The 23,113-nt window shown below is 44.9% G+C and overlaps 1 protein-coding gene across 1 annotated transcript in view; it reads right to left on the bottom strand.

The window, feature by feature from the left end:
- Window positions 1-23,113, bottom strand: part of TAF2 (TATA-box binding protein associated factor 2) — a 63,582-nt gene that overhangs the window by 14,269 nt on the left and 26,200 nt on the right. Inside the window, exons 17-22 of the mRNA XM_078600607.1 lie at window positions 21,982-22,122; window positions 21,758-21,868; window positions 19,576-19,769; window positions 17,293-17,432; window positions 15,649-15,718; window positions 14,153-14,262 (exon numbers count right to left, since the gene is read on the bottom strand). Coding sequence (XP_078456733.1) covers window positions 14,153-14,262; window positions 15,649-15,718; window positions 17,293-17,432; window positions 19,576-19,769; window positions 21,758-21,868; window positions 21,982-22,122 — 766 coding nt within the window. The remainder of the gene's footprint in view (window positions 1-14,152; window positions 14,263-15,648; window positions 15,719-17,292; window positions 17,433-19,575; window positions 19,770-21,757; window positions 21,869-21,981; window positions 22,123-23,113) is intronic.

Raw genomic sequence — 23,113 nt, 5'->3', positions numbered from 1 at the left:
TAACCATGTTGTATGAATAATAATAACACTGTCCTGCCATTTTATCAATCCAGCACCGGATGAAGGCTTGCACACACTTATCAGTCTTGGCGTTTTTTTTTACCATACTTCACCACGCTGGTTCGTATGGGATGGTGAAACGGGTGCCTGGCACCAGTTCAGATATCACTCGCCACTGGTGTTGGTTCGGAATCAAACTCAGGTCATCAGGGTCAGAGCGCTGTGTACCAAGCACTGCACCACCGCTCTACCCCAAACATTTAATATTTAAGATGTTTATCCATTCCACCAAGAGAGGTTCTCCGCATGCGACTGTTCATAACATCGAGTTCTACCGTGCTGTTACTCGGCCGTAAGGAGATTCTCACAAAAGGAATTTAGATATGGGAATGAAGCGGATGAGAAAGATAAAATGTCAAATGTATTTCTCTTATTTTACATAAGATAAAAAATGTCTGGGCGACACATTTCATATATTTATTTTCAATAAATTAGGGCCATGTGCGATTAAATGTGGATGAGGACAGACCCTTACACTCCCCTCATCTGCCATAAGTGGCATCGCTGGCCTTGTAAGCCGCCCAGAAATAAAATACACACGCTCACTCACCCGCAACTTTTGATTGGCCTCTCCGTTTGATGTTTGCCCTATGCTGTTGCAGCCGATCGAAAAAATTACCTCCTAATGGCCCACCCACATGTTGGGAACTCACTGAAGATGATGCCCTGCCAGATCTAAAAGCCGATGGCTTATGCTTTCTAAAACATGGCGATGCCCTTTGAACCTATTAGAGAAGTGCATGGTAAGGTCTTTTAATTGTGTGGAATGTGCGCTGGTGTGTGGGCTCAGAATCTCGCATGTAGGACATGGTGCCAGGAGCGGCAGGGATATTGTCGCGGTGGTTTTTCGCGGCTATAAATTAGGCGGGCTATCAAAGAAGAGGGCCATGACGCATGACCCTCACAGGAGGCAACCTTCTTTTCGGACGTCACTGTGTTTTGAAAGAGTGTTCAATAAGATTCACGATCCGCTTTGTCAAAGCACCAAGGGCCCTAGATTTTCCTTGACATCAGCAGGCAAGTAACGGCGGGTGTCCGTTGGCACAGTACAGTTTTAAACAAGTGTTCAGCAATTAAATGTTATTTCTTGTAAAGAGGACTTGTTAACAAGCCTGGATATACTCGTAAGCTCTTTATTAATCTTTAGCTATATTTGGGAAATTGTGAGCAAGTGTTGCATGTGCACCCAAGGGGTGTACTACGGCAGAGACAACGATAGCCATGCCCATCTTTGGCGGCCTGTGAGACATTGGCCCTCGGTTGACATTCATGCCAAAAAAATCATAAATAGGAATACGTCTGCTGTGTCTCAAGTTGTTAAACGCAGGAAATAGGAAGTGATGTCACTGGCACGCCCCAACACAAAACACCTTTGAGATTCCAAATGTGTACCGAAGTATACAAAGTATCAAACATCGGGACGGCAGGTTCTCTTCAAGAAAAGCCTTCCGAGACAGCTTCTCATGAACAACCAAACCCTTTGGTTCTTTCAGTAAAGTCACGATTAATCGGAATCGCCTCCACTACCACCATCACTAACTTTACCTACGTGACTTTACCGAAAGAACCAAAGAGTATGGATTCCTGCAGTCACGAAAGCTTCACATCAAGAACAAACAACCAAGTTCAACATCATGCTTCGCACTCTGACCCAATTGTCCACTTTGTTTGAGACGTTTTATGAAATTGTGGGCTGGGTGATGGATGAAGCTGACTTTAGTTCCAATCACAAGGCGTGTGCAGCAGGCCTCCGTTCCCAGGCGACACGTTATTAGCGTGGGACTCTGGGGGTGCGTCACGAAATGATGAATTACGGGCAAAAGTAAACTTTACTCTCCTTTCAAAAATTATCAAGTATCGCCGGCCCTTAAGTGGCCATGCCAGGTGCGCCCAGCAAAAGTTAAGCAAATGATTGATAGTTTTGCATTTACGCTCATATTAAATCCTTGGGTCACACCTGACGTGGGTGGTATTTGTTAAACAACCCTGGCTAGCTTACTTTCTTCTTGTGCAGTTACATCTGTGCTTTTCTAAAGCTCCCTTAAGAGCCATTTCAGCAAAGTGGGATAATTAAACTTGGTCGAGGCAGTCTCTGCCTTGGCAAGGCAGTTAGTCCAAATGCAACTACTTGAGTAATAGGCATTTAATCTTTGAAGCTGCCACTCCCCCCAGAGATTCAATGAATTGTCATGAATCTGGGTCGCAATTTGGCTCAAGAATTGATCGTTTTTTTGCGTCTTTTTTTTCGTCGAATTTTTTCCATTTGTCATACTTTCATGTCTTGTTTGCACGCCTTTTTTGCCCCATTTTCGCCTAAACGTAACGTCACAACCTACACGAATTGCGAATGACTGATTCTCACGTGAATGATTCATCGCATGCATTGTGAGAATGGGAATCGATTGGATCTCTGCATCATTACAGGCCTAGCAATCAAGTTGCTGTCTTAAACTTGCATGAATGAATAAAGGCCTCCCTGTAAGAAGAAATATGTTTAATTAAATATTTCTGAAACTTTCTTTAATCACACATCCGAGTGATCACATCCCCCATTAAAAAAAAGCACGTCAAGTTACAATGAACAGCAGCGGACTGTTTTAATTTAAAACTCAAACTGTGGCATAATCACAGACTTTTTAAGAAAATGTCTTTCAGAGTAGGACTAATCATCGACTCTCATCGGCAATTGCTATACACCATACACTGCCAGCAAGGCTCTACAGGGAAAACCACATGCTAACTTCATTATATGTGCAGTGCACAACAGCGCGATGGTCAGTCAGCTGGGAGAGGGGGGGAGAGCGGAAAAGGTATTAAACGACGTATGAAACCCAAAAGTAATTTTAAGGCAACGCTGGCATTTACAGCTGGGTCATCTGCCAGGCCTCATTTATTGCATGCCCTGTCAGATCTGGAGCTGGCGAGGCGAGGCGGTCCAGCCACTAGGTTAAGCATCAAAAGCTGTTTCATATCAAATGACATATCAGCAGCGCGCGCCACACGGAGCCCTGTGCAAAAGCCGTCGCGATCGCGCAATTAAATAATCCCCGCACGGCAAGCACCAATGCAATATTTTACAATGGACTTCCTTCGCACCTCTCGCGTATTAAAGCCGATAATGCTAAATCAATTGCAATTTTAAAATGTCGTCTTCAGCGGCACTGATCCGTCGAGGAAATGTCACCGACGATTTGGCTTAATGCAGACGAATCAATCGCAAATCGGTGGTTTTATTATTAGGCAATAGTTACTCTTCTTGGAGAGCCGTCTTACTCTATCCGTACATCTGTACTGGTGCCGTGCCACAGGTTTAACACGCACTATTTATTTCGCACAAGCGTCCTCTGAACGGCGAGGCTGATCTGACATTATCAGGAATTTATGTATAGCCTTATCACGATGCAAACATAATCGACAATATCCTTCTCTTGGATGCACCACCTTGATGGTAGTGCCTTGGGTGGGATGTGAGTCGTGAGACCTTCTCTATCGCTCACACGACGTACGTGCCTTTATCGCACACGTGACGTACACACCTGTGTGTATTTGTCTATATTCTGCACGTGGAAGCATTGAATGCCGGCCAGAATATAGATTAGTTGGTGGCACAACAGGTTTCCACAGAAGAAGCATTACAAAGTTAAAATCATCCTCCAGTGCTTGAAATTGGATATTTAAACAATCATGTCTGCAGAGAGTTTATGAATTATAACAATTCTGGCTTGCGATTCAATTTGAGAATCGTATTTATTGTGGTCTCGTTTTTACAATTTTTTTCCTTTTGTTTCCTCATTTGTTATCTCTTGTTTGAACAGCCTCACTCACTCCATTTTCCTACATGCGACAAAACGTACAGGGCTTCCATAAAAGTATCGTCCACTCGGAAAGCGTTATAACCTTCCTCCTCTTCTTTAGTATGGCCGATGAAAATGCAGAGCAACAACCACAATTTCACATTCAGCTGGTCAAGCCAGACAAACGCGTCAGCAACGGCGGAGTGTATCGCTGTGATGCCTCCTTCGTATTTGTGGATCGAGTTATAATGAGACGGGAGTTCAAACCGCACGGTTGAATGCTGGGGTTGTGCGAAAGACAAAGTGTCTGCCAAAAAACTGAACAGCTTGAGTGATCTTCAACAGCGGATGACAGAAGAATTGAGAAACAACCAGAGCCGAACTGCTGGTGAAGACCCGGGACTTCCCTCAACGTCAATGCGACATACGTCGTCAATACTGTGGCGAACACGTGCAGGATTAGAGATGAGACTAGCGCGATAATCTCTCTATACTACCAAGTGTCGACAGGTTTAGCTCAGACGCCAAAGTTAATTGTAATTCTTTAACCCTTTCTCAGTCAGATTACGTACGTGTACGTCATCGAAGTGGAATCGATTCTTAATGGAATCGGAAGTAAAAGGTCATGCGGGAGGGCATGTGACAGAGTTTTGTGTCCGATATCACAGTGCGGTCGTGTCGCTGCAGTTCAGTACAGTACAATGTCTTTAAAAACGGCGGCGCAATGTCTCTCTAAATAAAATCAACGCTAACCACTTGCGCGTTCCGAGGTTCAGCAGTGAATGGGCACGCACTCTGCAACTTGCAGACTTCTCCGAATGGGAAAGAGTTAATTATGAATGGTGCCTTCATGGACATCCTATATACAGGAGTTTGCATTTGAAATGCATGAAATGTAAATAATCGATCTTCGTACGCACAATTGGATAAGTGTATTCGGAGAGCATTACATCAATTTTAACCTAATGATTGACAGCTAATATGTCCGGGGAACTCACATTATCATCACCCTCTCCTGAATTATTCAAGCTTGGCTGTACCATTTAGTGGAAAGTCAACAGTGGTTGACTTCATGCACAGACTGGTTCCTGGTCCATGGATCGTGGAATTTCCACCACTGGCTCAATATTGCCAATGGAGACGTGTGCCAGGACACTGTGACCTTGACTTGTGGCTAAACCACGTGGCGGGTTACACTCAGTCACGTGACTAGCGTGGGGGCCAGGGGGTGCCTTGCCACCCCCTGGTGGTCAGAGCTACGAGTTGGGGGCCCATTGCCAACCACCATGAGATGTGTTTTCAACAACAGTGTAAAAGCACAAAAACTTCTGTAACGATGTGATTAGGCAAGAGGAGTTGCGATATTTAATTGCATAGGTGGGACCGTGGAAGACAAACCAAATATTGTGACCCCACGTGACCGACTGCCGCATCCCCTGAGCTGATAATGGAGTTACTACGGCACTGAGTACACTGATAACAACTGATAACAACAGATGAAGCTCATCTTCACTTTGTATCGTTACCCTGTCACGTTGGGAACGTTTACGAAGAATCGAAAACGTATAAATAAATTCGGGCTTGGAAAGTGAAGGATTTTGATAGGTGAGATACAGGAAAGTCACATTAATATAACAGGTGGCCTACTTTAAAGTTTCGTCTATGCTTGTAAAATGATACACTGTGATGATGTTGTTGATAATCAAATAAAAAGAGTCCAGAGTGTAAGTTATGCATTTTTTATGTCTTGGCTGTCCCTTATGCACTGGCTGTGTGTATATAAATAATTAATGTGTCCGACCACTTTGGTTTCATTTAATCTGTTTATATGAAATAGACGGCACATTACAATGTAAACAATACACCGTCGCAATCCACTCGAGATATGGCCGTGTGGAAAAATAATATCGTCGCGATTGATTTTTTTTATAGTTAAACGAGCAAAGTTTGAGAGGAATGCACGTGTTTCCGCGCAGCACACAAGAGCAGCGAAAAGTGTGCCGTTTCCTACAAACATTTTCCCGTTGAACGGACTAGACATCGGAAACACGTTTTAAAAAAAAAAAATTCAGACACGAGCCTTAAAAGCATCGCGAGCAACCCTATGACCATACTTGGCGAATGTCTGTTTTTCCTGAGATGGCTAAGTTTGCCTTTTGCTCTGAAACAAAAGTCCAAGCCGTACAAGGTAAGCCTTGCCCCATTCCCTTGTCTATTGAGGACAGAAAATATAAATGATTGTCATTAAGTGCCCCGCAATATGTAAGCATGAAGGGAAATAAAGTATGACCAGTGAGCAGCTTTTTGCATCTGTGCATCTCACGTCCATCCAGGCCAAATGTATGCAACACATTCCTTGGAGGACTTCAGGGGCGTAACGATAGAGCGATCGATCGATTAACATCGATTCTACGAGGGTCACGTCGCAGGAGCGTGGGATCGTGAGAGGTTGGGTGGCAACTTCTGAATCTGAATCTTGAATGGGACTGCAGGAGGAATCCGATAAGCGACGGAGCTCTTTTTCACAGATGTCCAGCGAGGGGCGGGTCAGCGAGTTACAACAACAATACAGCGCCTTCATCCAGCAGTGCACTGACCATGGCCGATTATAATGAAGGGTGACCATACGTGCACTGAATTGCATCTGCAGTAGGTACAAAACGCAAGCGAAAGGTGCACGACTGTTGTGTATCGGCTCAAGGAGCGAACACGACTGTTCCACGTGAGACGTAAAAGAATGAAATGGTTAAAACGAGACAAAACAAACTGGTTCTTGGACGGAACTGCAGCAATAAATGATTGCAATTGATCAAATGACTGGAATTGAGAATTGGGGTCGTGGGAAAGGGAGGGGGGGCGGTGTTGGTTAATCGGTAAACCCCTACTAGGAATGGAATGGCATCACTTACAGATAACTCTCAGTGACCCGTCACAGGTGCCAACGTCAAGCAATATATGATTATTTACCCTCATATCGGCTTTGCCCCATGGTACGAGGGTTCCGGGGAGGATTCGTCCAAAGCGATATTAGCCGAGAGATTGGAAATGCTCTGCACACGCACACACATACCCCCCCGCCGAGCCGGCTGTTTCAGGACGAGATGGATGATCTCAATTTCCTACAGCAACGTTGACACAAATTCCTTTATGCGTCCTTGCTGGTTTTTGGCAATTTTGATTTTTTTAAAATAAATAATAAGCAACCTCAAGTTGCTGCGTTGCAAATATGGAAACAGAAATAAAATATATCCAATTCGGCGACTGCCAGAGAATATAATGGGGTGATATTACTTGCACCCCCCCTTCTCCCTGACTCCCCCCCCCTCCCTCCAGGAATTTGATGCCTTGTCACAATTCAGGAGAAGGGGGGGCGGTGACATGGCCACAGCGGCAGCGTGTTCGCCACTTGCCGAAGAGGCTCGCGGTTCGAATCTAGCCAGCTGCCCTGGTTATTACTTCCTGGTGAATTAACCTAAAACACGCACCGTCCGTTTCACAATGGACATTTAAGCATGCCCCGTGACCGGCGTCATGGTCCACATTTGCCACATTCCAATCAAGAAATAACTCAATTGGGAGAACGCATAGCTACCATTACCCCCTCCTGTGAAACGACTGCAGGCTATGTCTGTGAAACAGCACCTTTGTGATGACCTTGCGCTATGAGAATGGCACGAAAAACCCAATGTACTAAATTATACTGAATTGATTCAGAAATAACTTTTTATTTAGTTGAGATGAATAACTGTGCCTCTCGTGGCTGCAGAAGTGATGTAAACTCACTACTCGACATACGAGAAGCAACAACAAAAAACATTGATTCTTGAACGCGAGATTGCATGCACGCCTCGTGAGCTTCAGGATCGATATTAAAGCATAAATCGGTGCATCGCTCCACCCCCAATATGCAAAAGGCTTTGACAAAATTTCAGTAAATTTTAACTCGTCTCGACTGGCATGCTATTTATAAACCAAGCCAAAGCATGCGACAGCGTGTGTGTGTGTAAATGGTTGGTGGTGAACAGAAAGAGGTTACATTTGCATTTGCACCAGATGTGCCATCTGTGACGAACGACAGACAATTTTTATCACCGCTGCCCAACCTGCTCTCAGCCTTAGGCAACGTTCTGATGCCACACGTGCTTACGGGAATTAAAAACCGAAATTTTAAAATGGCGTTTCACCTTCAACTTACACTTTTCTGAAATAGGCCAAAACCAACGTTCTCCGGCCATCAGAACACGCTGCTTGTGGATACACGCACGTGCCTTCAGCCGATCCTACACAACAGTGTTGACGACTCGGGGGTCCACCAGACTGACCATTTCGTCCCATGCACACCAGATTCAACCCAGCCCACGTAGTACGCAAGTCAAGACACTCAACCTCAGCATTTCTTCCCATTGTCTCTTTTCCCAAGTTTTCGAGATAACCGCGCTCAACTCAATAAATGTCTTAACGTACACGCGAATTACAACTCCAATAGTGCTGCTTATTGCTGGTCGCTTAGCCTTTTGTGGAACTTTGGGGCCCTGCGCTCCGCAACCGTGACGATGAAAATCCAACTGCTGGATGAAGGCCTCCTAATACCGTCCCGAGTCGTGGGGATTGTTCGACCGTACTTCACCACGGTGGTTAGTGCAAGGTCGATGATGGCAGCAGGCATAGATGTGGAAGCATACAATGGCAGTAGAAAAAAAAATGATGTTGCTCCTACCAACAATGTACCCCCACAGTCAACGCCACCTGCCATGCATGGCTGCTGCCCAACAACCACCACTTATATTCCGGTATCTGATGATATCGGGTGCATTCCAGGTGATTTGGTGATGGGCTACTGCTGGAAGTGTGCTTGCTTTTGTTTATGTGCAGGTGCTGGCTGAGCAATGGCAGAGCCCTTGGATGTTTAAACAACGCCAAATCTCAGTTGAAGGAAGTGCTCACTCCCTGGCAGACACTGCTGTGCCCTCACTTCCCAGACCCCCTTGGATTGTCAACACGGCTCAAGTTTGGCAAATGTGACGAGCTCCCGCAACCTACACTGACCCAAGATGATTTGTATTCACTGTGTAATGAAAATCCACCATTGACCAAATCACTGACGGAGCGTCAAATCTCATGAGATTTTGGAAGCTAAACAGGGTTGAGCCCGAAAAGTGCTGAGATAGGTAACCGCTAAAATAAAAAAAATCTCATAGATCCACACGTTCATCTCCATTATGTTCAACGCAACACACCAATGTGCCTGAATAAGAAAATTGTAAATTTCGATTTAAAGCTTTTGTGACTGCAGGGATTCATATTCTTGGATCTTTCGGTAAAGTCACGTGACTTTACCGAAAGATCCAAGAATAAGAACATTGTAACCATTGTGCACCATGTATTATGACATGTGGTTCAGAAATATGGTAATTCACAAAATAATTCAACAAAAACCTGAAAAAAAGACTGCATACAAGAAGCATGGAAAGATGAGTGCTTGTAATTGCACCTCGAGACAAACAGAGGAGCATGTGAATTACAGAACATCGGCAGGTTAATTACATCAATCTAACTCAGAAAAGTAAGTGGGCTCGGATAGAATGGATGATGGCCGATGGTCCATAACAAAAGAATAGCAGCCAAGGAATGAAACGCGTCGAGCTGATAAAATCGGCTCGTGTGCAGGTGCGCTAGGCGGCTTATTACATCGCTGGATCGCTTGAGATGGCAACAGCTTGGAGGGGGGGGGGGCGCAGAGAAGGGCCTTCAGCCAGCAGTAGATTGACCATGGCCGATGATGGTAACGTTGAACGCACCTCGGGAGGCACGAGAAAAATGTGTAGTGCGTGCAGACCACCCGACAGGGCCCGTGTGACAAATACCCAGCCGAAGTGAGACTGTCAAACACCCGATACCATAGACCTCACTGTTTAGAAGCAGCGAGACCAAAAAAAAAACCTCGAGGTAGCATTCATCCAGAAAAACAACTCCATAAAAGCAAAAAAGGCCCAGGGAAACATCGAGACGGCGCGGTGGGTTGTAAGCACATCATCCACGTCTAAAGCATTGTCCCTGTCACAGGGATTTGCCGAAAGGCAGATTTGCCAAGCTTATACTCACAAGCGTGAGTCTCACTGCACCTATTGTGATGTTACATTATGCACAGGCTTGCGCAAATGTTTTCTAATGCAGCCAATATGGAATGGCGCACGAGGTTATGACGTCAGTCTTCCACGCATTGTGAAATGGATGTCGCGTCGCCGTTGAATATTGTGAGTAAATCACCCAAAATAAATACGTTTGTACGTAACTGTGTTGGCCATAAGCCACGATAACTCTGAACCCAATAAACTGACTTAATTCAGTGAAGCCAGACAGCACCCTAACACTGCTATAATTAAATGCTCAGCATTGTTTCTCACACTTTTCTTATTGGGATTTTCCCACAAATTAGATTTCGACAGTGCCGTTGGCTGCGTGTAATGAGTCGAAGGTTGCATTCAGAACTCTCGCAGAGCAATACAAAGCCGTGCGTTAGAGGACGGCCCGTAGAAGCAGATTTCACAGAACTACTGCCGAGTGACTTTTTTTATCGCCGCACATGTGGGCACACTCTCCCAAATGCCCTGCCACGGAGAAACATTTTCACATTATCGTGAAAAAAAAACTGATGCCTCTTAATTCTTACAGAATAAAACGTCGCTAAATTAAACAATCCAAATGTAATGAGCTTATTTTTTTGCACTCAATAGGCGACTGGGCTGAGACAATAAACTCACGACACTTGAGAAGTCAGTTTAAACACGGGCAGCTAAGCCGTCTCACGATATTTGTGAACGAATATACTCGTGGAAACGAACGTAATATCACAACGCGCACGCGCGGGCTCATGCATGAGAATTTGAAGGAATAGTGATTTCCCACACTGTGAGTCCTCGCTAGGCACGAGCACACCATTGTAGGCAGATCCAGGCGCCAATAAAATACGTGAATGATTGTTATCGCCGCATGCTTTGTTTCATACGATGCGTTCGGTCAGCGTATGACCGCACAGACGGGCAATTTATTACTTTTGGTTTCCCGATAATCCGACATTTTACAGACAATTAAATTAATCTTGTTCGAGCCACAGCTTGGGAATGATTAATGCCAATGTGGTCGGCATAACTGGAGGAAGGGCAATGCTGTGGCACCGTGAAATTAGCGCACCATTCAATTACGATTTACTTATCACGCTTCATGGGCAGCCACAGGAATAAACGGGGAGAGGTCAAGGCATTATTCACCATCCGCTCCCTTTGCAAAAGGAAAAAAGTCATTTCCAAACGTGTCACATGCTGAAAACTCTGCAACAATCTAATAATGCAGATGTTAAGTCAAAGCTTTGGTTCTAAAGCGGCCGCTGAATTGAGTTGCGCAGGGACGCACATCAAGCAAAGTCAGCGTTGTACCCTCCATCCGTACGGCTGTGCGACGCAGGCTTCATCAAATGGCTAAACTAGCTGAAATGTCACGGCGCATGGCCTCTGAATTTAAAGTGTGGTGGGGGATCTATAAATAACCCAGCGCTTTGATGATATTCATAAGTGTGCCACCGTCATGTCAAATCACTCATTCTCCATTGCCAGCAATGCCTACATTAGGAAACCACACCGTCGTCACCGCTGGTTACAATCTGCCTTCGTACTTAAAATTATTCAACGGAGAATTGTTTAACAACAGCGGTGATGCTCAATAAAAATAAGAGCCCCACCCTTAAGACTCTCGTGGTATAACATGTGTTTTATTTCACACTTTTTCTCTCTCCATCCTCTGTGGTAGTACGCACAGAAGAGACTAATAAAACATTTTCCGTAGCGTCATTAGTTTCAAATAAACTTTCCTGGCTCGTTATCTCAAAAGACTGCAGCAATCAGAGTAGAAAAGAGTTGTCAAAATAAGCAATTAATTTTTAAAAATGGCTTTCATAATTTAAAACAGCTCGAGTAAAGTGGCTTTAAGTCATGAATTGTTAACACCTCGGGATAATAATGTCACTTACTAGGCATTTGTTTTTTCTCTCCTGGATGAGCTTTAGAGTTATCGCTGTCCTCTCATCAGAAATGCTTAATGCCTGAGAAGGTGACTCAAAATTCACGTGCACACAAAGCAACCTTACACTCTTTGGTTTTGTCAGTAAAGTCACGTAGGTAAAAAATATTAAATAAATTAAAATGAAACCAAATAAATTAAATCACGACGTTTCGGAAGCAACACAAGCAACCGTCATCAGGTGTAGACTGCTCCAGCAAAATTACTCAGTCACGAATACTTCAAATCTAGAACAAAGCAACCTGTCAACCCCTGCATCTGACAAACAACAGCTGACTAGCTCACAAGACCTAAGGACGTTCCAAAAATACTGAAAGAGAGAGATCACACTCACCATCTTCAAGATCCCCCATAGACTCGCTCTTGCCTACCTCTCCCCTCTCATCTCAATCGACGCCCATCAACGCACTCCCTATCTCTCACCTCTCTCATCTCTCTCTACTCCCCTCCACGCACTCTCCAAATACCACAGTCGACCTTCACTCAGTTGGCAGAGGCGCTCATTCTCCTCTGCTGCTCTCAAGGTCTAGAACGCCCTTCTCCCAACTATCCATTCCGTTGACTTCCTGCTCCTGTTCAAGTCCAGGCTTGAGACCTTTCCTTTCCTCCTCTTCCTACGACCGACTGCCTCCCTCTATAAAATATGCCCACTGTCTTTGTACAGTGCCTTGCGATGCAGTCGCATTAAGACACCCACACATCCCTAATGTATTCTAAATTGTATTGAATTCATTTTACATTACGCCACGGCTCCAGTGCAAGTTACTGAAGTGACACTGCACGTGGCAGCGGCACAACACACACAGACCTTCGAGAGACTAAAGGTATCTCTAAATCTATAACATACGACAACAGGCAAACAACAGGGCGGTCGGAGACTGTGACTGCTGCTTGCGAGCCACCGCCAGGGAGAGTTGGGGCACAGGCTGTTAAGAGTTCACCTTGGCCTTGGGAGGCATGCACACTGTACCTTCGTATCAATCAGCCACCCTTGACAGGTCAGGGTCACCTCCCCAGGCTCGCGGTTCATTACGTTGAAATTACTTGCTCGGGAGCAGGTTTCGGGTCTCAAAGTTGAGTATGCCGGATGAATACACACACAAAGAGCCCCCGTATAGTCTTAACATACTGTTGGGGAAAGGGGTGTTTGTGAGTACCTACGAAAGGCCGAGTGACGATGTTTCCACACCACGCCAGGGACTGAATTGAGGACGAGTCCAACCACACACACACGAGCTCGCGCCCCGTTGCTGCCTCTGTGCTCGCTTGCGATTGTCGTTTCTAGGGCTCTGCTCGTGGTTGTTAAGAGCACATTACAATAATAATATTTTAATTTACGGTGAATAAATGCCTCGGAAACTCAAAGCGCCTTACATCACGCCATCTCAATAAAGGTCACCCCTAGTGGCAGCGGTCCCCGTGCGGCACAAGGCTCAGCACAGGCCTGCAAGCGGAAATACCTCACCAGTAATGAGCAATGCTGCGTCGTGTAATATTAATATTTGTGTATTTTATTTTTATTGCATTTGTGTGTATATTTGCATGTGTGTCAGCATGCGTGGGTCTAATGCAGGGAGTACAGAAGCATTGAAGGAAAGTAGTGATTAGCGCACTACGCTATGAACCCAACGACCCAAGTTCGATGCCCGCTCACTACCAATAACAGTGGCGATTTTTTTGAACCGGTCCAGGGACTCTCCTAGGCTGACTCAGCATCAAATGAGTACCCTGTGCGGTGTGTAACAACGCCACTGGGGAGACAAAGGCGGTCGGGCGCGGTGCTGGCCACCCACCACCTCGTGCGCCGTGCCGGCCTTAATAGGTACTCGCTAACAGCACTTGCCCCAACAGTCTGTTCAGGCTATAGGGGCAATCTTTGTCTTTGAATGGTGTGTAGATGAGTCACACATGGTGTAAATAACACCGCTTCAAATTAAGACGGAAATCGTGTGTTCGCTTGTATATGTGCCAACACCAATGGCGATAATTTGATCCCGGTCCTGGGCCTCCCCTAGGTCGACTCAGCCTCAAATCAGTACCTGGTGTGTAAACATCATCACTACGGAGACAAAAATGGCCCCGGACGTGATATTGGCCACTCAACCCCTCGTGTGCTGTGTTGGCCTTCTTAGGGCGCTGGCCAAAAGCACTTTCCCCGACAGTACGTTAAAGGCGATGACGGGAGCAGATTCCCCGCCTTTATATGCATGCGCGAGCTTGCGTACCTGAGTTCATGAGCTTCCAGAGATTATCCACCAACGCCTCGCTACACAGCGGCGAGTCCGAACCGCGGGCAAACGGCGGCACGCGGATCATCATGCTGAGAATCTTGTGCCTGCGGGATGAGCGCGGGAGAAATGCGCGCGCGGATGCCATGAAACGATGTCAAGACAACGGCCAACTATGATCAATTACTCGCAAACGATGAAAACCCCTCGGCCAAAACAGGATTTGATGCCAAAGAACCCCCTTCTCACCTGTTAAATAATGTAACATTGCATTAAAGCACGCGCGCACACACACACACGTGGTAAGCGAATGTATGCTAATGAGTTTGGACGTGAAGGAACATTAATTTATTTTTACTGCGTATTATATTAGAAAAGGAACAGGCCGGACAGTTAAATATAGGTTCAATTACAGTGCTTAGGTGAAACTATATTAAGAGCTGATGAAAACAATAACGCTTGCATAGAAGCAGGCTTGCAATAGATGCTCAGAACGTTCCCAAAGCATCTACGATGACAATCATAACTGCAAACTTCACAAGTATTTGTTATCAACAGGCAGCTAAAAATGCGAAAAAAAGGGTGACCTTTCAAATGTATTTTTTTGCTACTGAAGAGACATTCTGCAGATCAACTACCATGGTGAATGGATGGAAATGGCAAACAGATCAATTTAAAAGTTTTGTATTTCAATCTCTTAGATACTTCTGACAAACATAATCTCGATGATCTTTTAATCTTAAACAAAAAAGAAATCGGTTTCAAATGTCAAAAACGAAAGTTCACGCTTCTGCTGCTGCTGCATCGGCCTTAGCTTCTCTCAGCCTGCGACGACGACGACTATATCCGCAATTGTACATTCACACCGCCAGTCAGATAAGCCGAGGGGGGAGCGCATGCAAAAAGAAATCTTAATTATTTTAATAGTCTGGAGTGCATATGAGTATGTGGCGCGCGCTCCGGTGGTATATATTTAGCCGTGTAGATAGGCTCGTCTGTAAACACGAGCACGCCGGAACAGGTGCATGCACGTGCACACATGCGCGCACGACTTAAACGGCAGAGGCACACGACGGCGGCCAGCCGCGTGTGTGCAGGCGACGCGGTGGATTTCATTCACGCCGCGATTAGAGCTTCGATGAATATGTATGCGTGGCAGGGCCCGTTTCCCAAAACTATTTCTCAAACTGAAGGAGACCGATGGGGCCTGGCGGGCAGCAGGCGTGGGCGACGCGCTCAATGGATGGGGGGGCTTGACACGATCATGTGTGACCTTTGTCGGCGGATTAACCGACGGGCGAATTAGTCCGGAGCGACGGGTGAATAATCGGCGGGCAAAGCAGCTCGTTGCGAACAATCAGCATGTTTGCATTACATTGCGTTAACCTTTAAAGGAATAATACGTAATGCAGCGCTATTGATAACGGCGAAATCCATGATGCCAGTCAACGGTACATTGCAAAGGAGAGGTGATGAATTGGCTTGTTTATTACCTGATGTAAGGTATGGGGTCCGTGTGAACTAGGTCAAGCAACCACTGCAACACATCTGCGCTCATGTCCACTGCGGTACAAAAATATAGGAAAATATAAATTGCGCATTATAACAGAATATATACAATTTCTCAGTACATTTCAACTCATAGATTTTATTGCATGTAATGGTTTTTGTTGGAGTTTTGAGGATTAAAAATTTGCTCCTAATCATGAAAAATTTCAGCCCACCCTCATATTTGCAAACTGTCCCGTAAGGGTGCAATTAATAACCCACGATGTTTACTCTGCCGTGTGTAAAAAATTATACAGCAGGATGCTCCATTCGCTTGTGTCCACATAATTTACTTTCCAAATCATTCGTTGGGTTTTAAAATAAGAGCTATAAAAAATAAATTGTGTGGCAAGCATTTATTATAAGAAACGGTATCTTGATTGGATGCACGTGTGCGTGCTAGGTGCACATGTTCGCTGGACCATTGCTCCAGGTTTTTGGGCAGGTTTGTATTCATTCTTACATTCATTGGAAGACTATGGATCGCACGATGACAGAGATGCTATCCGTGTGTTTAATCGATGCTGAAGAACACACACGGTGGTTTGTACTCTCGAAAACGTGACCCCACTCACATTTCCAATCACTGTTCTATTTAAGTTGAGAAAATTACAATTACATTTTAAATCGGAAAACCCATTGCTTTCAAACTGCTCGTTGTTGTGTTTAGTTTGCTTGACCTCCCCCCGCACCTCCCATTACCACGGTTGGCTACGAATGGTGCGAAAGAAGTTAAATATACAGTACATACCTAAAAAACGTGTATCTCTAGGCACACTGGTATATTGCTTTTCATGACTGAAATGTTTTTCTCAAAACCACTCCAAGGTGCTCTCATCCACCACTTTATTTTATCCTTCTGATCCCGCAGTCTGCCTTTAATAACTGCCCTAGGTACACACTCACACCAATATTTTCCAGTTGTGTCTCTTCCAACAGATGTCTTCGATTGTCTAGCGAGCTTGTTGTACGTGACGTTAACCTGGGCTCAACCTTGCAACCATCTTTTATAAAGTCTTTCAATCATTTCCTGCAGTTAATTCCAATTGGTTGTTCCAATGCTTATGTTCGTAGAAAATCAGAGATGGTTAGTTAATCTTATCTCCATTTATGTTCATGCTAAAGATCTCCAGTACAATTTACAGGAGAAAATCTGATAATGTAACTGTGATTAACTTTGGCCAAAGTGCTGTCTATATGTCGGACTCCTTCTAATCCGCATTTTGTTACTTTCGTCATGTCCAGTGTCGATGTTACATTTAGAAATAATTTCAGAATCGGAAGCTTTATTTAGACTGGAGGAATCCGATGAGCTATGAAGCTCGTTTTCACAGATGTCCAGTTGTAAATATTATCTCCTATTAAATATGAATCACAAACATCAACGATGAATAAAATGAAACAAAACCTGAAAAGCTGCAAAGATGCAACAACTTCAAGACTAACAATAAGATAAATATTCAAAAGTGGAATTCACGCACGTTATTGCTTGAATGCGCGTGAACAACAAAATAACAGCGCGACACCATCATGACAGCCAACACAGAATGCGGGAAAGAGTCAACGCTGCGGGGTTAGGAGGGTCCGACCTCGCGTGAAATCCACCAGGGCCTCGAGTGCGGCGAGCCGGATGTCGACAAAGTGGCCAGTCTGCGCGTACGCCTTGAAGATGGCCGGGTCGCTGGGGATGTGTCCGTTTTTTTGGAGAACACGAATCGCCTTCAGGCAGCTACAGCGGCGTGCGAGCCAGGGCCAGCGTGGGGCAATCGGCATGGCGGCGGCGGCGGTGGTGGGAACGGGGAAGCAGAGGGCAGAGGTCACGGTTAACGAGCGGGCATCAAGGGCACGGAAGTCGATTTAATGGAGAACGGCGGCCAGCGCTTGCAAGGTTAAAATCGGCACGAAGTTGCCCCCCCACCCCACCCCAGCTCTCACCCCCCTCTCCTTCTCTTTCGATTTTTTTACCTTTGCTTCCCCTTAAAAAATTCCACGCTCCCGCCTGGACTCCCTTCATTGGTAGGGTAGCGAGCCCACCTTTCTCCCTTTGCCCTACCCCGAGAGCGCCGCGCCTCGGGCTTTTGTCCGAAGCACCCATCGCTTTTTACACGCTTTTTATTAACTCACTCTGTCTGTTGTTGTATTCTCAAATCTTGTAACTCAATTTTTACCCACTTCCCAATGTGGTATCGACTGCAAACTTGGTATACTTATGTCATACTGATGACAATACTAGATTATATCATTAAAAATTTTAAAAATATATTTTTAAACATAATTTTTCATATGTTATGTTTCCGCTTGTGTCTAATTGTCCACGCTTAACTAACGTTGGCTGTGATTCACCACGGCCCCTTACGTTATGGCAAGCTTCGGGGACACTTCCTGGAGTCGTGGAGTTCTTCCATTACTAGTACGGTACATTTCATGAAAGCGTGTGTTTAAAAAAGTTTTTTTTTTTATATATTACTTATTATTGCTCGCTTCTGTAATAAAAAAAATCGGCACAACAGCTTAATTTTTTGCATCTCGACCAAAACGTTTCCCGGTGATTCACTCTCTCGGATATCTATTGTAGTGACTAGCGTTCACTTTCACCGGTGCCTATTTAAAGAGACCACCAAAACTTTCCATTCCACTGAAATAAACTCGACAATCTACACGACATGCCTTGTGTTTGCAGTGATCCTAACCTGACACGATGCCATGTCAGCCCAATATCACCTTCAACCTACAACGGCGAACATATTTCAAAAATGAAATTGAATAATAGATGTACATGACAGGAACATAACAAATAAATTCGCAATGCTCCGATGGATTGCCATGATCTGGGATCATGATTCGATGAGTGAATCATATATTTTTGTGACCTGGTGGTAGATGTAAAATCCAGACAAACGTGAATCGATAAAATGTCGCCTGTTAAAATCTATCAACGTATAAAAATGTTGGTGTACTGGGACCACAATATTCGAATTGATCAATGAACGGAGGAAACTTGACGTAAGTTTTATTTCAATAAATCGTGCGAGCGGCATAATGTCACAAGAAAAAGTGTCCGCACGGAACTCTCGCAGAGCAGTGCGAGCCCATCTGTTAGACAACGTGGAGGTATATGTTACAGAACTGCTGCTGAACTCCATTCAAGTGACCTTTTTGATCCAGGCACTAGGTTGTGTAGTATCCCACAACCAGTTCATTGCTTGGGGAGGCTAACCCACAGTTGTAATTTTCTAAATCTGTAATACAGCTAAATGAAAAAATATCTGCATAATTCCACACTGGAAAAACATCACATATCATTCATGCGTACGCATGGATTATGCAATTCATTGTGTGCAGTCATTGGTGAACAGGCTGAGACCATAAACTCGCTACAGTGCAGACCCTTGTTTATTTACTGGCGGCTGAAGCTCAGACTCAAACGCAGGATCACAGTTGCTACCAGCTCAATGTGCTCTGACGCGTGCCACCGACCAGACCAACCGCATAAAAAAAAACACCTCTCATCACATGCATGGGGGACAGGCAGGCACATCTGCCAGTCCACAGAAAATCCAAAGACCTCCTAGTTTAGCCTACACGGGCTGTTGAGGCAAGCACCGTTAGCGAACAGCTGTGAAGCCCGCACGGCGCACAAGCTAGCCGTGTGGCCAGCCACCTTTGTCTCTCCAGTATTTGCACATTTGTACCAGGTACTCATTTAAGACCGATTTGACCTAGGGGAGATCCAGGACCGGTCCAGAAATACACAACCGACGCTGGCGGCGGGCGTGAAGCGATCTCAGAATCCACGCGCTACGTAAACAAGCACGTTGGCGTCTGCCGCACGTGAAGGTCTTGCACGCGCTCGCACAGATGGAGGGACGCACCTGATGGTGACGGTGTGCCGATAGCAGGGCAGCAGCTTCTCCATGTTGAGGAAGCGCGTGATCTCCTCGAGCACGAGGCGCACGTCCGCGTTGAGGTTTTCCACCGTGCGGTTCTCGTTGCTCACCGCCACCGCCGGCGTCACGGAGTTGGCGAGGGCTTCGATCAGCGACGCCCGGTAGTAGTTATCCGAGAACTGTTGAGCATCGCACGTGGCAGCCGTCGAGAAGCGTTGACAAATTATCGGCGAGAAGAAGGCGGTTTCTGAGCTGCAGTCGATTGTACGTGCATTAAAGAGTGATTAGCGTAATATAATTCAATGTGCTTTTTTTTTTTACAAAAACATATTTCCACCCACCCAGGAAAGTTCTGCTAAAGAGTGTGAAAAACTCTAAAGATCTCAGTTCCGCACGCAGAATTTTAAATGGGTTCATGAAAACGTAGGAAGGTAATTATCTTGAAATAAAAAATTCCAGCAGGGAAAAAACAGGCAGATTATAATTGCAATCATCATCTTGTGAAGGCAGTAAATGAATGTCGCAATGCATTTTACAGAAGCCTCATTAGTCATGTAAGTCATTGTGGTTTTGGTTCCAATCTAATTACCCATCTGCAGTAAGAACGCTTTGTATGCTCGACCTGAATGTGAAATTACATTATACATGAAAGACAAAAGAACAACTCTCCACTAACTCAACCTCCAGCTTGAAAACAGCTATATATATACATATGTTATATGTATGAAAAATAAATACATGCCTCCTTTTCCCCACGTGATAAACACATCGCAGCGTGCCACGCAGCGTCTTCAGATGCAGTTACATTGAGATGCTCTATAAATCCAAAATGAAATTGGAAATGTGCTTCTGTAACGGCTGTATATGTACAGTACGTGGTGTCCATGTACATTTAATAAAACCACTACTGGATGAAGACTGTAGAAAACAGTGTTTTTTTACAATCAACAGCAGAATGCTTCGATTATATTTTCTGTTACTATTTTTTTGAAGGCATTCTTACAAATTTTTTGAATAACGCGGTGGCAAGTCAACGGTGGGTGTGCAACAAACAAAATTGTCCTTGCCATAGGAATGTGGAAATTGCATTACTGATGTAGAGATAAGCGTTACTCAACACGCGTCCTCCGGTTTTTCCCCTCCATATTTATGAACGTGAGTTTAAGAGAGTATTTGGCTGCTAGAAATTTCCACACGACGATGAGCCGCATCGTTGAGCTATCGAATCGCGACAGCCAGGTCGCTTCTGAAACAAGAGCGATATAGCTCAGTGGACCTCACCTGGTAAAATAAAAAATAATTTAGTTGAAAAAAGATTTGGCCACTTTTCAGTTGACAAATTTGTCAATAACACTGCCTTAACAAGGACAAAGTATAAAAGCCGGGGGTAATCAGTGATGCAGATATAAGGATTAAAAAAATAATTGAAGGCAGTGTGATTAATGAATGTGTTGAGTTTTTGCTGTTATTTACGGTCGTGCACCACTGCCAATGGCAGCATCACCAAATAATTCGTTCAGCCAAAAGATCATCACAGGACCAATTCCGTTGATCCCACCACAACTCACTTCTACCGTTTTCGATTTAAAGCTTTCGTGACTGCAGGGATTCATCTTCTTGGTTCTTTCGGTAAAGTCACGTAGAATGGAAATAATAAAATAAATAAATACAATTCTTTTATTATTTTTTTTTTATCATTTTATTATTTCCATTCTACGTGACTTTACCAAAAGAACCAAGAAGATTCTATCGTTTTGCTACATATTGCAGCCTGTTCTGCACTTTGTCCAATGACCACCATCTGGATGTCGGTCCTTCGTCTTGGTCAGAGAGGTTTAGGTGCCTCTCCATTGTCTCTCTCGGTAAACCTGCTCCCCCGCACTCCGCAGATGTGCCCACCCATAACAATCTGACCTAATACGATGACGCCCACGTATATTTTATATCGCCACGTCCCTCTTCTGACCTTGCAAAGCCGAGCACGGTACTACACGTGGATAACAGAACAATCATTTATTTCGAACTACTTTTTGCGTTGAGTTTGTTGTCTTTCCCCTGCACCTCGGAGTGGTTGGCTACGTATGGTGCGGAATAAGTTCAACACACACACGCGTACATAAACGCGCGCACATCGCATTACAAGAGTAAAACCGAGAATAACGGTCACCTTGTTTTTACGGTTGTCGTTATACTTGATGAGATCCAGCAGGAATGTGAGCACCTCCTTGGGACACATGCCGTGAATGTCTCTCTGCATGGCCATTGTGACGGGGATGGTCTGCAGGGGAAGAACATCATCGTCGTTACATCCGATCCGAGCCACGGAGGGCCGCGCAAAGACGTCGCAAAAAAGCCTGGCGACTTAACGCCACCGCAGATGCCGAGGGCCACCTTGAGGAGGAAGTAGCTCTGGAAGTTGCAGAAGTTGTTCGTTTTGATGATGTTGGGGCAGGTCTTGCAGCAGAACATCCGTGTGAAGATCGACTTCATCGCTGGGGGTCCGTTCCACGTGTTCACCATCGCGTTGGCAATCTGAGAATGCGAGGCACGGATTAACTGTCCTGTAATATGACCGCGCAGTTTCACGAAAGACAGTGAAAATCTCTCAAGAGTTTTCACAATTCAAATTACTTTTTTTCTTTCTTACCGAGCAGTTTTATCGTCACATTGTGACTATAGCTTTTCCTATTAAAATCGGATATAGTGTTTCTCTTTCAACCTAATCTAGGGAAATTGAGTCTACATGTAAAATAAAAGGACAATGGTCTCAATTATAAGTCTGAACAAGCTGTTATGAAGATTAATGTGAGTCCATGTCAAGGCAAGCACATGCGCATTCATGGGTGCTAGGAACACCATCGCATGTGCCTGGCTGAGTGGACAAAAGTTGCGGCGGGAACAAGGCCACCCGAGTTTGATTCTCGGCAATACCTAGCATCAGCGGCGAGTGATAATCTGAACAGGTCCTGGTCTACGCAGCCCACTTTCACCAATCCACACTGACAGGCTTGGTGAAAGATGACCATGAGCCGACGACACAGCATGGGAAGATCTTGATTTGGTAGTGGTGTTAAGGGTTGCAAATTATTATTACCATGAAATACCTAAATACTGGTCAAATACTGATTTACACAACAGTTCACATGCACTTATCGTGTGGTTTTCCGCTCAAAACGGGCATTGGAAGGTACTCATCTCCAATTTACAGTCATGGGAGCCAAGTGGTGAAAATTCGACATTGCAATGGCAGGATCCACAAGACAACCACTGCTTACCTTTCAACAAACTCGTGGTACACACGGGCAGAGCAAAAGTCACCCTCTCCCCAACAGAAACTGTGCAGCGGTAATTGCATTACTCCGGACAGCTTGATAGCAGCCTCCGCATTTATTGTGGATGCGCAAGAACGAATTATAACGGCAAAGAAATTTGAAAGATCGTGCATACGCATGCATTATGCGTATGCCTGACATTTGCTCCTAAACATAAGTAGTTAATTAGAAGTATGGAAGCCGATGGGGAG

Source organism: Lampetra planeri, chromosome 14, assembly GCF_965212315.1.
Source record: "Lampetra planeri chromosome 14, kcLamPlan1.2.h2, whole genome shotgun sequence".
Classification (NCBI taxonomy): domain Eukaryota; kingdom Metazoa; phylum Chordata; class Hyperoartia; order Petromyzontiformes; family Petromyzontidae; genus Lampetra; species Lampetra planeri.
Note: the sequence above shows the minus strand (reverse complement) of the source record. Positions and strands in the feature narration are given on the sequence as shown.